Source organism: Leuresthes tenuis, unplaced genomic scaffold (assembly GCF_036924035.1).
Source record: "Leuresthes tenuis unplaced genomic scaffold, fLeuTen1.0.hap1 SCAF_4, whole genome shotgun sequence".
NCBI lineage: Eukaryota > Metazoa > Chordata > Actinopteri > Atheriniformes > Atherinopsidae > Leuresthes > Leuresthes tenuis.
Window position 1 is genome coordinate 16,179,849 of NW_027325358.1, and position 15,867 is coordinate 16,195,715.

The window sequence follows — 15,867 nt, forward strand, 5'->3', positions numbered from 1 at the left end:
TTGTGCCTTGTGTGATTCTGGTTCCTCATACATCTCCACGTATTCACATATCAGGGGAACGAGAACCCTGAATTATCCTTAATAATATGAGATGTTCTGAAGAATGTTTAGTTTTAGGGTTAAAAGCCATAAAAGCACCTGGAGTGTTGATACAGTAACATGTGGATGTTTTGTGTAGTTACACTGAAGGTATATGTTATAGCATGCATGCACATACATTTCAATCACTTTCACATATATAATAAGAGACAATAAAATTAATATACAGAACATTTAGTATTGGAGCCCAACTGATATTATCAAGCAGTCTATCAGAGATTTAAGGTAACAAAGTGTGAAAATATGATCTGATGTGCTGCTTTACGTAGACTTTTTTTCACAGAGCAGAATGCAGAAAAATGATGCATACGGTAATTTACGGGTAAATTCCATCACGTAGTTCATCTAGAAGAGATGTATAAGTAGAAATCTTAGTGGGGCAGACAATGGTGAAGCTGTTCCCATGGTAACCTACCCAGTAGTTTAAGTCATTATATTGATTGAAAGTTGACAAACAATGACCGTATTGTTTACTTAATAACCCTGACAAAAAAATATATACACTGTGTGTGTCATATCTCTGAAAAAAAAAAATTGACGACAGTATGAAGTCCTGCTTGTGCATTTCTGTTAATATTCTAGAAAGTGCTGAATAACACCGAGGTAAATCGAAACAGTTGTGGGCCGTTCTATGCAGAACAAAGGCTGGTTATTTGGGCATGATGGCTCAATGTCTGTGACCTTTTAAATTAGGATTGAAATTGTTGCCAAGTCAGCTCTCTTAATGAGGATCCTTGACCTTAATACACTGCAAACAAAGCCTGAGTTTCAAAATACAGCCACACTGCAAAGTGGTTAAAGAAAGCTCCTTTATTTCTCCCAAAACCAAAGTGAACATTGACCAGTATTTAATCTTGCTAAATACCTTTACCCCTCCCATTTCCAGCATGAATAAAATGCTCAGATTTTAGGCTCTTTGCTTCACGCTGCCATCATGTTTCTCTACCAACTTCTCAACTTTTTCTTTGCAGCCTCCAAAGAGGAAGAGGACTCCAAATATGACCTGTCCCTGTATAAGCGCGGTGACTTGTTAGAGGTGCCCAGGACTTTATTCACCCATTTTGGTATTTACTTGGGCGACAATCGGGTGGCTCATCTCATACCTGACATCCTGCCTGCAGTCACCCAGGATAAATCTACCATTGCCAAGATGGTAACAAACAACCGCTTACTGCTTGGGGTCATCACCAAGGTGGCTAGTGTGAGAGTGGACTCAGTGGCAGATTTTGCCTACGGATCAGAAATTCTGATCAATCACATGGATAAAGTGTGCAACCAGCCTCCCTTGGATCAGGACGAGGTGGCACGAAGGGCTGAGAAACTCCTGGGATCAGTTACCTACAGTTTACTGTGGTACAACTGTGAACACTACGTCATGTACTGCAGATATGGGATGGCCATAAGCTATCAGACATACCAGGTAGAGTGACTAGACTACTGTTTGTCTTTAAATAATACTAACATGACAATATGTCTTCAAGAAATAGTTTTTGGTCCTCATTGGCTAATGAGTCCTTTTGCAACAAAGACAAAACTGCAACTGTCAAGAGTGACAATTAGCTTCACTAAATCAAACTGTTCGAGGCTCATATTAGATTGTAGGTTTTGTCCCTCATCACTCAGTATATTAGCATCTCTTGAGAGAAAACTCTTGTCACCAGTGTGAATAGAGGACTCAGTTAGAACAGGCTTTTGAGTGTTTTCTTAACAGCACCAACATGAAGTTACCCTTTAAAACTTGCCTTTATCTACAAAGAGTCAGCACATGAGGTGTGTTTTACATTCAGACTAAACAAAAAAGTTGTATCATCTTTCCATGATTAGCATTTAAACAATGATTTTTGGCAAGGCTTTCTATTGAAAGGTGGCACTTTATTTTTTACAATTAACTTAAATTCTTCACAAGATTTGTATTAAAAGGTGTCAGAAAGGTCACATTTTGCATATGACAAAAGGCCAAAGTCTAATTGCACACGTGTTATGTGCAAAGTTGCAATCCTCAGAGTAAATCAGTGTTAACCCACTGAGGTCCTCATGAAGGTGTGTGAGCAAAAAAAAAAAAAAAATAGATTAAAGTTCTGATTCAGACCCACTGATGTGTCTGCTTCTGTCACTGGGAAACAAGGTTCACTCATTCACAAGGCGAGCGGCTCCATCTAGTGTTACTTTACACCCACGTCATTGTCTGGGTCTCACTCTTTTTTTATTACAGTTCTGCACAACTGTACGGAAGATTGTGTTCAGCAGACTGAGCGCCTACTTGACTGCACTGTGTGGAGTGTGCACCATGTTGTATCTGAGCTGCGTGACGCCGCTGACAGTTATACTCACCCTGCTCATCTCCTTCACCATCTGGATGGCATCCTAACCTGGCTGGGTGAGGCAGCTCAGGAGAAAAAAAAAGACTGGTCTTTGAATAAAGGCAATGGGAGACAAATATATGATACAGGCTCTAATAGAGTGTTGTTTAGATGTGCGATTTGTATTTATGTTTTGACTGCCGTTGTTTTGTTTTTCATTGTCATGACAGGATATGAATCTGTTCCTAAAAGTGGTGCTGTCATACATCACTTCTAATTCAACCTGTCTTCCATCATTAATGTTTACGATGCTCTGTTCTTCAGAATTGATCCATTTTTTTCAGTCACAGGTCAAATACAGATTATGAACTCGAAGACTGTGATGAAGCCTAATAAAGATAAAAAAAAGAAGACTACCACAGGATCTATATGAGCATTTTTTATGTATTGTAAATGGCCAAAACTCTTAGGAGTGTCCCAGTGGTACTTTTATGTCTCATAGAGTTTGATACCATACTCACATTGTGCTGTGGCTTCAATGTTGGCGCAATAGGTTTCTTTTTCTGTAGAATAATAATTACAAATTGTATTGATCATGCATACTTGCTTTTGACTGTACATTAAACATGTATTTCTACCTGTTTCCTGGTGTGATCTTTGTAAAGCGCATCAGATACTTTTATATTGTCTGCACTGCTGTATTTTTGCCAGATAAAAGTCAGACATAAAACACTATACAAGTGCTCTCAGTAGAGATAAATGTTTTGATCATTACTGCAGGGAATATGACATTCCAACGCTGTGGTCCCAAGAGCAATGCTCTGTTCTTTCCTTTGCTTGGATGCGTTTGCACACAATTTGTGAAAACAACCAACAAAGCGTTTCACTCTGCACCATTTTTTGATGAATCATTTGAAGAATCTGAGTTGTGAAAGATTAATATTACTTCTGGCTAAAGAAGAAACAGTCAAAAGCATCTGATCATGCAAGAAAGACTGAAGAGAAAGGAATATTACAATTACTTATTAACAATTAACTACAATAAACTTTTAAATGAATGCAAACTATTTAGAAGATCACAATGAACTGAACTCACATGTGAGATGCCTGTTTTTTCTAATATACAAGCAGTTCTGCAAACAATCACTATGAGGAAATGCTAAAGAACATTTCGTCATAGTGATTATTTTATTGTGTTGTCATAAAAAACATTTTTTTTATGACCTGATAAAACAGTCTCTTAAAAAAAAAGAGAAAATCTGATGCATCCAGGATGCCGAGACAGCATAACATGAAAGCAAACTTTTGCCTCCTGTCTCATAACAGGACACGTTTAGCTGGGATGAATCAAAGCGAGTAGGACTCAGATGCAAGATGCTAGAGACTGATAGAAGTCTGAAATCCACAACTCTTGGTGGTAGAGATAAATGCAAGTTCAGAAAACAGAGTCCAAAAGCAACAAAAAGGAGCAAATGTGTCTCATTTGATTAGGGAACAGACGGAAGTAAAAATTCAAGGAACAGGCACTAAATTTTGTAGTATTGTAAATTAAGAATATAACTAAATTCACAAAGAAAAAATAAGCAGGAAACTTGTGCATGTAAACCAGAAAAGGTTGAGACAACAAGGAACAAGCAAAAGCAAAAACAAAGAAGGTTATTTACTCTGACTTATTTACTCTGTTGTAGACAGGATGAACTCATCCATCCAACCATTTTCTATACCCACTTAACCCAATTCAGGGTCAGAGGAGCCCATCCCGGCTGCCATTGGGCAAGAGGTGGAGTACATCCTGAACAGAGACAAACCACCATGGACGCTCACACATGGAAAACTTGCAAACGTCATACAGAAAGGCCTTAGCTGGAATTTCAACCAGAAACCTGTTGCTATAAGATGACAGTGCTGACCACAACATAATCGTGCAATCCTCAGAGTGGACCTGAGATATTTAATTTATTTCTTATTAGTTTAATTTTCTTTTTATTAATATACATCCATTTCCATCCCAGTAAAAATTGAAAGTTAAGCTAGCCACCTTGTAATATTGTCATCCCTTGTTAGTTCTCCTCTTTTGTTTCTTATTTAATAGATTGGGAAATATAAATGATCTGTACTCAGTGTCTTACCTGTAATAGACATCAGTCAGAACTAACTCTGATGGTAGAGCGAAGCTAAGGCCATAGAAGAGCTCCTTATCACCATCTGAAACAACTCAGACCAAAAGAGAATTCATGGCAGTTTGAGAGAGCACTATACTAAATTGGATTTTTACATCATGCCATTTTTGCATCAGACATGTCATTTATCCCAATTTCCTCAGTCACACAACATCTGTACTGTCACACATCACTACATGCACGACGGCTGCTCAGTGTACCCTGTGACTGGCTATTCTGCTGATCTAGTCTCCAAACAACGAGAGAGTACAAATGAGAGAAAAGCCTGAAAAAGCACAAAAACGTACCATCTTTTCAATCTTTTCAGAAGTAATGCCCAGCAGTGCGCTATCCAGCAACTCAGGACAGCTGAAACACTGACAAATGAATATCTGCAGATTCATCTGATGATAAATCCCGGATGTGTCAGAGCCCAGGGAAGTCGCCCCTGCCTCTGGAAAATGTTAAGATAAGGATTCTTTGTTGTACCATAAAGTTTTAGGCTGCATTTGTGAATGTATTTGTATTATAGTGCTTGATAAAAGGTTTCTCTCTCCAATCATTTGTCCATCTGATTATGTCAGCTATTGAATGAATGTCAGTTCTTGATGCAGCGCTGGAGACCATGGCTGTCCATCTAAAGCTGCCCTCTTTTCTCTTACACATGAGAATTCCTCCAGATTCACTGAATAATTGAATAGTTTCATGATATTCTGCACTGCAGGGGGAGAACTATGCCAGTCCCTTACAATATTTCTTAAACATTTAATGATTTAGTCACACATTTGTGGAAATGATCTCCCTATCTTTGCTTCTCAAAGACTCAAGAAAAGAAAATACTTTTTTAAAATTATCATTGTAGGAAAAAGAACTATAAGGCACATCAGAAAGTTTGAAACAATTTTTCCCTGGGAGTTTACATAATCTTAAAATGACAAGGGAAACAGGTTCACGCGTGCATTTAATATGCCAAGAATCGTACAGATCCCCATGCTACAGTTTTTAAAATTCTTAACTAAACTGGTCACTTTTTAGAAATACTTCCTGTTCCCTTTTATAACACAAAGTGAACCATGAGTCAGCGGATATCTGGAGAGAGATTAGGGAGGCCAATTACATTTCATGACAAAGATCACATTGAAAGAGTTGACGCCTGTTCTCATCTGGCCAGGGCTCCACACTTTAACTGGACCATCTCCATGACAACCTAATGGTAGACTACGATGATTACCAAGTGCAAAAGTCTCAACTGGAGATTCTTGAGCACAGAAACTCACCAAAATTCGATTAATCTTTTGATGTTCTATCAATCAAACACTGAGTTACAATTAAACACACCATACTTAATAAAGGATAAATAAAAAACTGCCATTACAGTGAACCATTACATATTGATTTAAAAGAGCTGATGTAATGGGTTGAACATCATAAGTTTTGTTTGAGTGCAGGTGCACAGTCCCTGCTAAGATTGGAAAGTAACTGGATTTCTTTGACTGTAAAATTGACACCCAGGTTTAGTCTGGGTTCACTGAGGGAAATCTGATTTGCCCAATGTCTGCTTTTGAAATCAAGTTTTCTGTTTCTGTAAGAGGGAACAAAATGAATCTGTACAAAGAGAACAAATTGTTTTTTGGATAAAGTGGGACTTGCTCAGCATATGAACATGCGTACAATGTCAACTATTCATTGCAAGAGAGGTGAATTCTTGGTAAAGTGCATATTTTGGATATATCTTAATAGATGTTTTTTTTCTAAAATAATTTCATTGTTGAAACTGCAGCCTAAACATTCCCCTTGTGATATACTTTTATTCCACAGAGAATATATTAGCTGATGCTTTAAATGATAAACTCTTTGAAAATGCTTTGAAGAAGTATACTTTATATTTAAGTCAGTACTTTAAAGGAAGGTGGCTGGGCTTCTCCTGCTTCTTGAAAATGTTTCACCTCCCATCTGAAAAGCTTCTTTGATTCTGTCTGGGGGGAAAGTTTTTGAGGTGTTTTAAAAGCATTCATTCCTTGAGAGGCGCTGAAGTCACATCCTGTGGGTCGTTTAGGGCATTGTCAAATTCGAGTTGTTTACCTACCTGGTAGAGAGGTTTTAGTTCATCTAATTCAAGGAGCAAATGATTGTGAAACCGCCTGGGAAGCAGAGTTGTGGCTGCCCTCTAAGTGTTAGAAAAATGATACCAAATAGAAGTCTTCTTTTTCAAGCATTTTGGATTACTTCGATGTGCATGACTGGGGAACTTTGGGTCAAGATATTTCAGATATTTCCATGTCTCTGGAATGGAGTTAACCTTTACCTTTTGCCTGAATGCAGCTTTTTAATGAACCGTTGTATAAATCAATAGAAAAAAAAAAAGCATCTGCTGCTTCAGAATTTGATAGATATAAGCCCACAATTCCCGAATGGTGTACAACACCTACAATGTCTGGGAAGTTTAGAGGTGCTGACAAGTGTTAAACAAACAGCTGATATATGGTATTGCTAAATGTCTTCTGACATGTAAAGCCTGTTTTCAAGAAATTGCATTTTCAAACGATGTATTTTCAACTGCACATGTAAGAAAATTAAAAGGGGCTAAAGGGAACATGCTTCAAGACTTGGAGGCAAGGAAGGTGAGGTTGACAAGTGACAGGGAATAAAAGATACTAAACACAGAAAAAGAGTGAGCAGCACTATCTATTAGAATACAATTTGACAGTGGTGAGACAAAGCAGGCATTCTGCTGATGTTTGGGTCCGACATTAGACAGTTACTTCATTGTCCCAAAGAGCTCTGAATTTAGATTGTTTTGAAATGTATTGTTTCGTTGCATCTTTGTCGAGGTTATTACTCTCTGTGGTTCGATTGAGTGCAAAACAATGAAATTAATTCTGGTTGATTCCCAACAATGTACACTAAATCTGTCCAACACCACTCAACAGAGTTAGCATCCAGCCTATAAATACAGTGAAACATGAGGCAGCTCAAAAGATTTACAGCTTTTTTTTTTTTCCTGGGATGCTTATGGAAGCCAAACTAGAGATGTAGAGACTGAACATTTACTATTCAGTCACCAGGTTGGCAGAATAATTCAGATTCAAATAAAACTGCTTGCAAATTCTTCTGTAATTTGTTATGTCCCCTTGATGCTAAAAATGGCTCCTTCACATGTTAATAATGATAGCACTGGGTAAACAATTGTTTTTTGAACAACATAAAACCGGTTCAGTATGGTTTCATGGCATTGAAATAAGTTGTGACAGAAGTTATTTTGTTTAGCATCACTTTGAGAACTGAAGTGTGTCACTGGTGGCAAACGGAAGAATCTGTTTTTGCAGAAATGTTCAAATCAGGACATCATTTTCGCTCAGCTCCACCTCCTAATCCTGTTGAAACTGTTGACATGTCAATTTGCTCTGGGTATCCTGGTTCTTCTCATTACTTCACCATCTGTGGGTGATGTGTGTGTGTGTTTGCCAAAAAGGCTGCTCGACAGCAGCTCATTATGTAATTGCCATGGGTTATCTTGCCCTATGATAGTGATAATCACATTATTAGAATTGCTGGTACTAACCAGGGGCAAAACAGCATGAAATGGATGACAAACAATGCACTTCAAGCTGCAGTTTCTCATTGTCACTAAGCAAAACAAACTACCCACAGTAACTGTCTTTTTACATAATGTGTAAGAATGAAATACTTCACTTGAGAGTATACAGACTAGGGACAAGTAAAACCTGTCCCTGCAAAAAGGGTAGTTACCTGCTGATATTATTTTAAATATAAAAAAACATCCCTTCCTTCTCTCAGCTACTAAACAATAGGAATGTTCTTGGAACATCTGCACTTATATTGTATGCTTTAACCGTCTTAGTTCTACTGAGTGCTTTATGTTTCTCATTCACATATTCCAGTGGAGCTAAGCAGAGACACTTTGACATTTGGAAGGATCAGGAACTGAGCCGTGAACAACCCTCTCCAACACCTGAAGCACAAGTGCCCTTTTTGGATGGCTTTCCTGGATATGTTTAAGATCTTGTAAGAGGGAGTCATATCATTTGTTACAACCACGATCCATGCTAAAACCTTGTGTCCTTAACTGGCAGCACCCATTACAAAAAAAATTAAGTGAAGGTTAAAATGTCTGTTTAAAAATAAAAATACATTAACTGACCGAAAATGAATAGATTACAGCAGACATTTAAAATTTTTAATGATGTACAACGTGCAGTCACAGTAAAATGATCATCATCTGTAACAAGCACATAATACACAACTCAGAGTTGACAGCTCCTATTTCAGGCTTGTAGAAATATTCAGTGCCTCATCTTGCCATGGCAGCAGAATAGAAGGTGAAAAGCTAGCAAACCAAACATACTGCTTCCTTATTAGGTCCAATCATGACAGCGAATTTGCCCTTTGAAATGGAACGTAACAATAACTGTGCTGGCATACGGGTTGGAAGAAATGTGGTGAATTGATACTGTTGATATCTGTTATTGATTTGTGAATAAATATGTTGACCCAATGCCACCGTCTCAAATAATAATGACATTTCTGTATACTGTGTTCATTAGGCTCTGAAACCCCTGAACATCGTATCAAGTGAAGTCTCACTGATGTTGTTCAGCAAGGTCAGTTTTAACGTTTGGCTACTTTATTGGTATATTATATGAATTGGAAAGATACTGGAAGTTAACATGTCTGATCGTAAATGTTATGATTGAACATTCTGCATTTGTTTGGACTGCACAAACTGCTGTAGTGCTGTACTCTGAGGTTTATAGTTTCTGAAGTTTTTGATGGTTGAGAATATTATGTTTTATAGTTTTGCTGTATGAAATCTACATGAATATAGACAATTGAATAGAAAATTATGTGTTTTTGTTTTGTTGTTCTTGCTCACCTGAGCTTCCTTCTGTCTTGGCCAGGACATGCTTGGAAAAGGGATTTTTAATTTCAAGAGCTTTTACTTCTTAATTAATTGAAGGTAAAATAAATGTCTGTACGTCAATGTAACAAGCAGTGTTGACAATTTTTCAAACTAAAACAGTTTAAGAAACACTCTCTCTGACAGTAACTTCATTTGATGTGGATTAGAGATGTCCAAGTTTGAGATTCACTAAGTACAAATTGAAAAAAAAAGACAATTAAATTGTGTTTTGGGGTAACGTTTATTGTCTCTGTCATGTCTAAAGGGGCGAAAATTCTATTTCTGTCTTCTGTGAAGGAAGGGCTGCAAATATTTACTGATGGGACAGTGCTTCTTATGAGGAAGGACACATTTTAATACGCTTCTGGATCATGATCTGAAAAAAATATTATAGTTAAGATGAGGGTTGTCATTTTAACTGACAAACTCATGCTAAATACTGCGCTTCACTCTTGTAGATGAAAGGTAATATTGAGGATATCTGAAATATTTCTAACATCTTTAACAAAATATTTTCTATAAGCTCAGACTTATTGTCTGTTATTAAACTGATGTATTGATCGGCAGTGGCACATACATGGGCTTAAACTAAATGCACTGCATTTGTGTTATTTGTGGTTTAAACAGCTCGTATAATGACTTTGAAATATGCTATTTACATTGTTTACCGAGATTTCGATCAGCTTTTCCTGTTTCCACTGGCCCACAGTGGACATTCCAAACTCGTTCGGTATGAAACATATTAGAGTGACCCATTGTGATGCACATGCATTCATTTCTCGATTTGCCCTTGTCGTCAGTGGAAGACGCGTTTCCTCGGTGTTGCTGAGCCCGCCTCATCTTTCTCTTCCAGTCTCAGGGCACCCTCAATGCTAAACGGACCGCAGCGCGCAGAGCCAAAGGTTGCGCGCTTCGCTGCTGCGCGCACAATGATCATCCTTGGAGGATGGAGGACGCTTGGTTGGCGTTTAATTGGTTTATATTGTTTTGTCTATCTGGATATGACGGGAACGACAGGAAGCACGGCGACATTTTAGTTGCAAACAATAAGGGGTACCTAAACATCTCACTGTGCGCTGAGGTGAGTGATTTTAAGTAACTGTTACATGTATTTTTATTGATAAATAATCATAACAGGCCTTAGGACTGAGTAAGTGTTGCATTTTAACTTTTAAAAGCATTTTTAGAGACTGGGCTCGCAATGGAAAATCGGCGCTCTGATAGCCAGCTATCATTGATTATTTAAAGGCTAATTGAACAACAGGTCTATCAGCTGTGCTTGGACACAGTCGTCTTGATTCCACAGTTACAGATTCAAGTTTGACACACCATTGCAACATGTAGGATGTGTGAAAGTGTGTTGTTCCAAGACATTTTGAAAGGAAATACAGTTGGAAAAAAAAAGCGTTTCTGCTTTCTGATAGTTAAAGGTGATTAGAAAGACACACAGGAGTTACTTCAAGACTTGAATGTACAAACGTTTTTGGAAACAGTTTGTAGAGTTTGGAGTGGCTGACTATATAGAAATACAATTTGCGCCGTTCGAGATGTTGCACATATTATTTGGCCTTTGTGCTGGAATTTTCGAAGTAGAAAATATTTATCTATCTATCTATATGAAAATTGTTCTTCTGTATTAGTGGTTAGGTATGTTTTTGGCACCATTGTAATTATAACTGAAAAATAACTAGATTTCCTACTTTATTTCCGACTGCAGTGCACAGTGCAGCCACTGTTCAACTAATGATTACATTTTTTCCACAGATTGACTGATGGGGTCTGTTAGCCATGGATACAACAGATCAGCTAAACTTGACTCAGGTTGAATCGAAATATTTCAACTGCTGCCCAACTGTCACCTCAATAGATGATGAGAACACTTTGAAGTTGGATGACAGCACAAAGCTAATTGGAGTTCAGGTTATTCTCATCCTCGCTTACAGCACAATTATTTTATTTGGAGTTACTGGAAACTCTTTGGTGATATATGTTGTCTATAAGTTTAAAAATCTACGAACTGTGACTAACTTCTTTATTGTAAACTTAGCTGTAGCTGACTTGCTTGTTAACACACTGTGTCTGCCCTTCACCCTTGTCTACACACTCTATGATGAGTGGATATTTGGTCAGATTTTATGCTTTATGCTGCCCTTTGGTCAGGGCATGACAGTGCATGTCTCCACCATCACCTTGAATATCATCGCTCTGGACCGGCATAGGAGCATTGTGCACCACATGGAGACCAAGATGTCCAAAGACATGTGTGCTGTGATCATTGTAATCACGTGGGCCATCAGCGCCTTGCTGGCTAGTCCACTTGCCATTTTCAGGGAGTATGGGTCGTTCGATCTTTCACCGGATGAGTCCATTCAGGTGTGTACAGAGAAGTGGCCTGGAAGCAGCATGAACGGAAGGATCTACAGTTGGTCAATGCTTCTGGTCCAAGTTGGTTTACCTTTAGCTATCAATTCTGTTGCTTACATCCGCATCTGGAACAAACTGAAGAATCATATGACCCTCAGCCGAAACGACCATCAGCGCAGGAAGAAGACCACCAAGATGATGCTGACCATGGTGGTTTTCTTCGCAGTCAGCTGGTTGCCTTTCCATGCATTTCAATTGGCGATTGACATCGACAGCACTGTGCTGCATATGAAGGACTTCAAGCTGCTTTTTACTGTGTTCCATATCATGGCAATGTGCTCGACTTGTGTCAATCCCATCCTGTACGGGTGGATGAACAACAACTACAGGACGGCCTTTTTGTCTGTCTGCAAGTGCCGTGGGCCCTTAGGCTCAAGATCCAAAGGCAGACAGACACAAGAATATGAAGACAGGGTTTGTTCTGACTTTAAATCAACAAATGTCTAAGATAAACAATCAAAGATGGCTCCTTTTTGATCAAATGTTGACACTTGTGCACAATGTGCTTCTTTTCTTTTGTATTTGTTGGCATTCGGACTTTCCAAAATGATGGACGATGTCAATAATTAAGATTCCTTTCGCATTTAAAAAAGGGCTTCAACTTTAAAGAGATTAAATCACCAGTATTATAATCGCCATTATGTTAGTGGTGCAAATTATAATAGCAGAGGTGCTGTTTTAGCTTGTGTATAATAGAGGGTATTATGAAGATATGCTGTGATTTTGCCTTTCATTTTGGTTCGCTGACGGTTTAATTTGGATCCAAACTAATGAGCTGCAACAACAAAGCCACTGAAGTAGACCCATAAAACCTCTCAGAGCAGTTGCACCAGGCTTTCAGACATCATGACACCACAATCTTTTCACCACAATAGGATTTTCAGCTACTCCAAATGTTTTTACTGTACCTGCTGAATTTGTTTTAAAAGCTGTTTCCGTAATGGTACCACAGGTGAGTTAGTTGATACAGACAAACTAAAGAAATAAGTTTACATTTTTGGCCCAAAGGTATCTATATGTGTGACCGTACGCTACCTGTGGAGCATTGTTTTCACTAGATATATTTAAGTATGATAATAATATCGTCAGATTCTGATGGTGTAACGATTGTGTGCTGACTGCAATCTGTTGCTGATACACAAATACCTTACATACATCAACTTTAATAAAAATATGTTCTCCCTTTAAAACTGGAGCGCCCATATCAATTTAGCATAGACTTATGATCTCTATAGGTGTCACCACCTCCTGATCTAGAGTCCTGTGAATTCATACAGTCATCACAGGTCATTAAGTTGGACGAGTTGCTGTTACGTCTAAGGAATGTTACGCTCTTTTTGGCATTAGGTCTGATGTCATAGGCACATCTTGGGATTATGCACCACCAGCCAAAGGTCTGCACTGCAGTGAGAAAATGGATGAAAAATAATCTTGTTAAAAAAATTATTGCAAAATTATATCACCTGTTAATATCATATTGCTGTGGTCATAAGGGAAGGATGGAGTTTTTGCAGTGTAGATACAGTATTATATAGCACAGTATGTTTGATGTGTGACCGAGTGCATCTCATCTCAAGGCTGTTTTAAACGGCTGAAGGATAACTCAGCTCAATTGGCATTCTTTATTTGTTAAAGTTAGAATAACAAGCGGTATACGTTTTATTGAATTAGTTATATGCATGTTGAATGTATTTTCTTGATTAATGTAGAACCATGATAAGTCAACTATGTGTTTTTCATTCTTACTGTAGCTGTTGGTTTTAGTAGCAATCGCATCTCATGATTGATTATATGATTATGTGATGATGACAATTCATGCATTAATGAATGTGCTGATGAAAATATTTTGCTGCCTAAAGAAATGTCAATGTCAACATAGGCTGCTATTAACAAAAAGAAAATGACTGTGTTTATCAAAGGACCCAGGGGCCTCATTTGGATGAACAAACCAAGGCGCATCAGGGTCCTCAAAATGTATGAGCTAATGAAGAAAATAAATAAAAAGTCTAAATGTTTTCATGTCTCAAGGCATTAGCTCGAAGAATTCATGTTTTCTTTTTGCATGTGTATTAGTGACACTTTAAAATAACAGGTTATGTTAATGATGTTATTAATGCTTCCAAGTAATGCTTTAAATTGTTTGATGCTTTCTATGTAAAATAACTGACCTGCAAACAAGCAGTTATATATGTCCCAAAACAATTGACTTTTGCAGAATTAAGCTGCTTTAAAGGGATTTCTGACAAGTGAGCGTCCAAAGAACAGGCTGCGGAGTTTCAAGAAATGTTAAAGCCAAACAAACGGATGAAGGTGTCCTACAACAAGCTAAAAGTCCTCACCTTTGTCATCTGCTGGACAGAACTGCCGAAGGGACGATTGATTTCACCTTCCCTGAGTTGCTGAAATTGCATTATTGAGGCACATAAAGTAGTTTACAGAACAATACTTTCTTTGTCCTAAATTGTAACGTATTGACGCTTGGTCAAGAGCCCTTGGAGTCACTTTTCGCTGCATCAGCATCAGGTGTCTGTTCTGTATCCATAACGAGCAACTGCCCCATCTGAAACTCTATAAGTTGACCTGTCTTTAAAAAACAGAACCAGTGTAGTGTCTGTCTACCTATTCCAGGTGAGAACTCAGATGTGACGTCATAGCAGAAAAGCAGAAAAGGGTCGCCCCCTTTAACTTATGTATTAAAAGAAAATGTTGAGCTTTGTGTTCTGCCATGATTTTGTCCAAGTAACACACAGCAAAATGCATTCTTCCATAGGCTGACTTACGAACAGCAACAACAAAGAAAGAAACACGCGACGTAGTCAGTCATGCAACAGCAAGCCACAGCGAAAACACATCCGAGCTTTATTGTACACTGCCCTGATATGCCATGTTTGCAGTTCCTGTTGGAGTTTACATTTGCATTTATCAATACCATCTGGTTTTGTAATATCAGATGGCTGCTATTAACAAACCCTGCTCAAATCACATTTATAAACTCTTTCCCTGGCATTTATAAATGCTGCTTGGTATCACAAAGTGCAAAGTGTGCGCACACAGACACATTTATAGACGCAGGCTGGCATTATTAAGACCATAAGGTTGCAGGGGAAATGAGAAAAATATTGCCATCTATGGAAATGATAAACTGCTTACCTGCACTGTGGTCTTTTGCAGCAATTCAGATGAGTTCCACAGTCTGTGCTGAAAAGATATTCAAGGGTGTGGAAATGATGTCGTTTTGAGGCGGATTGCGATGAATCAAACTTGATCTCAGAATGTTGTGAAGTCCAGCTCAGCACCCGTAGTTAGTTTGAGGAGGTCGAACAGGAGTTTGACGGCATGGTAAGAATGATCAAGTGTCAGGGTGCGAGAGGTGGGCATATCGGTTCAGCTACTTTACAACACAGCTGTTGTGCATCATCAAATCAGCCTCCCCATCTAATGCAATAGTGTGTTGGGAACCTGCCAGACAAACCAGCCAAATAGAATAAAAATGCCAGCCTGGAAGTTGTTATCAATTAAATATTTATCTTTTCTTATTAGTTTTTGTGTGCACACTTATGAAGGTTCACTGGTGAAGGTTCACTGGTGAAGAAAACTGCCCATTGCTCCAGTCATGGTCAGGACAGAGTCCATACTTTAGAGAACCCAGCTGGTAAGAGTCACCCTGGTAACAAAATTAAACATATATGAGCTCTCTTTGACATGAGTAGCTAAATTAAGTTAACCTTACAAACCTCTTTTAACAGGTAATACTTTCTAACAGGGGGCCATAAGTCACTGACGTGTCATACATACATGGACATCAAAGAGGTTTTTTTAAATTAATAATTTGATTCATTGTTATTTTGCTAAATGAACATGAAGTGGGCATTAAGTGATGTCTTACGTATTCTAAGCTAGGTGTGACTATCTTTTTCTGCAAGGTGAAATATGCAAATAGATGAGGATCAGTCGTATGTGACAA

The 15,867-nt window shown here is 38.2% G+C and overlaps 2 protein-coding genes across 2 annotated transcripts; both read left to right on the forward strand.

Annotated features, from left to right (window-relative positions):
- Nucleotides 1–1,033: 1,033 nt before the first annotated feature.
- LOC140305039 (lecithin retinol acyltransferase) lies at nucleotides 1,034–2,536 on the forward strand. Its single transcript, XM_072383821.1, has 2 exons — nucleotides 1,034–1,519; nucleotides 2,312–2,536. Exons 1-2 carry the CDS (start codon nucleotides 1,034–1,036, stop codon nucleotides 2,465–2,467), a joined length of 642 nt encoding a protein of 213 aa, XP_072239922.1. The 3' UTR covers nucleotides 2,468–2,536.
- An 8,731-nt stretch (nucleotides 2,537–11,267) lies between these two features.
- On the forward strand, nucleotides 11,268–12,564 carry npy2r (neuropeptide Y receptor Y2). The gene has a single exon (XM_072383822.1). The coding sequence runs from the start codon at nucleotides 11,268–11,270 to the stop codon at nucleotides 12,348–12,350; it is 1,083 nt and encodes a 360-aa protein (XP_072239923.1). The 3' UTR covers nucleotides 12,351–12,564.
- The last annotated feature ends 3,303 nt before the right edge of the window (nucleotides 12,565–15,867 follow it).

Coding starts and splice junctions, on each gene's coding strand:
- LOC140305039 (XM_072383821.1), top strand. CDS start 1,034: ATGTTTCTCTACCAACTTCTCAACTTTTTCTTTGCAGCCTCCAAAGAG. Junction 1,520..2,311: donor TAAGCTATCAGACATACCAG/GTAGAGTGACTA, acceptor TTTTTATTACAG/TTCTGCACAACTGTACGGAA.
- npy2r (XM_072383822.1), top strand. CDS start 11,268: ATGGATACAACAGATCAGCTAAACTTGACTCAGGTTGAATCGAAATAT.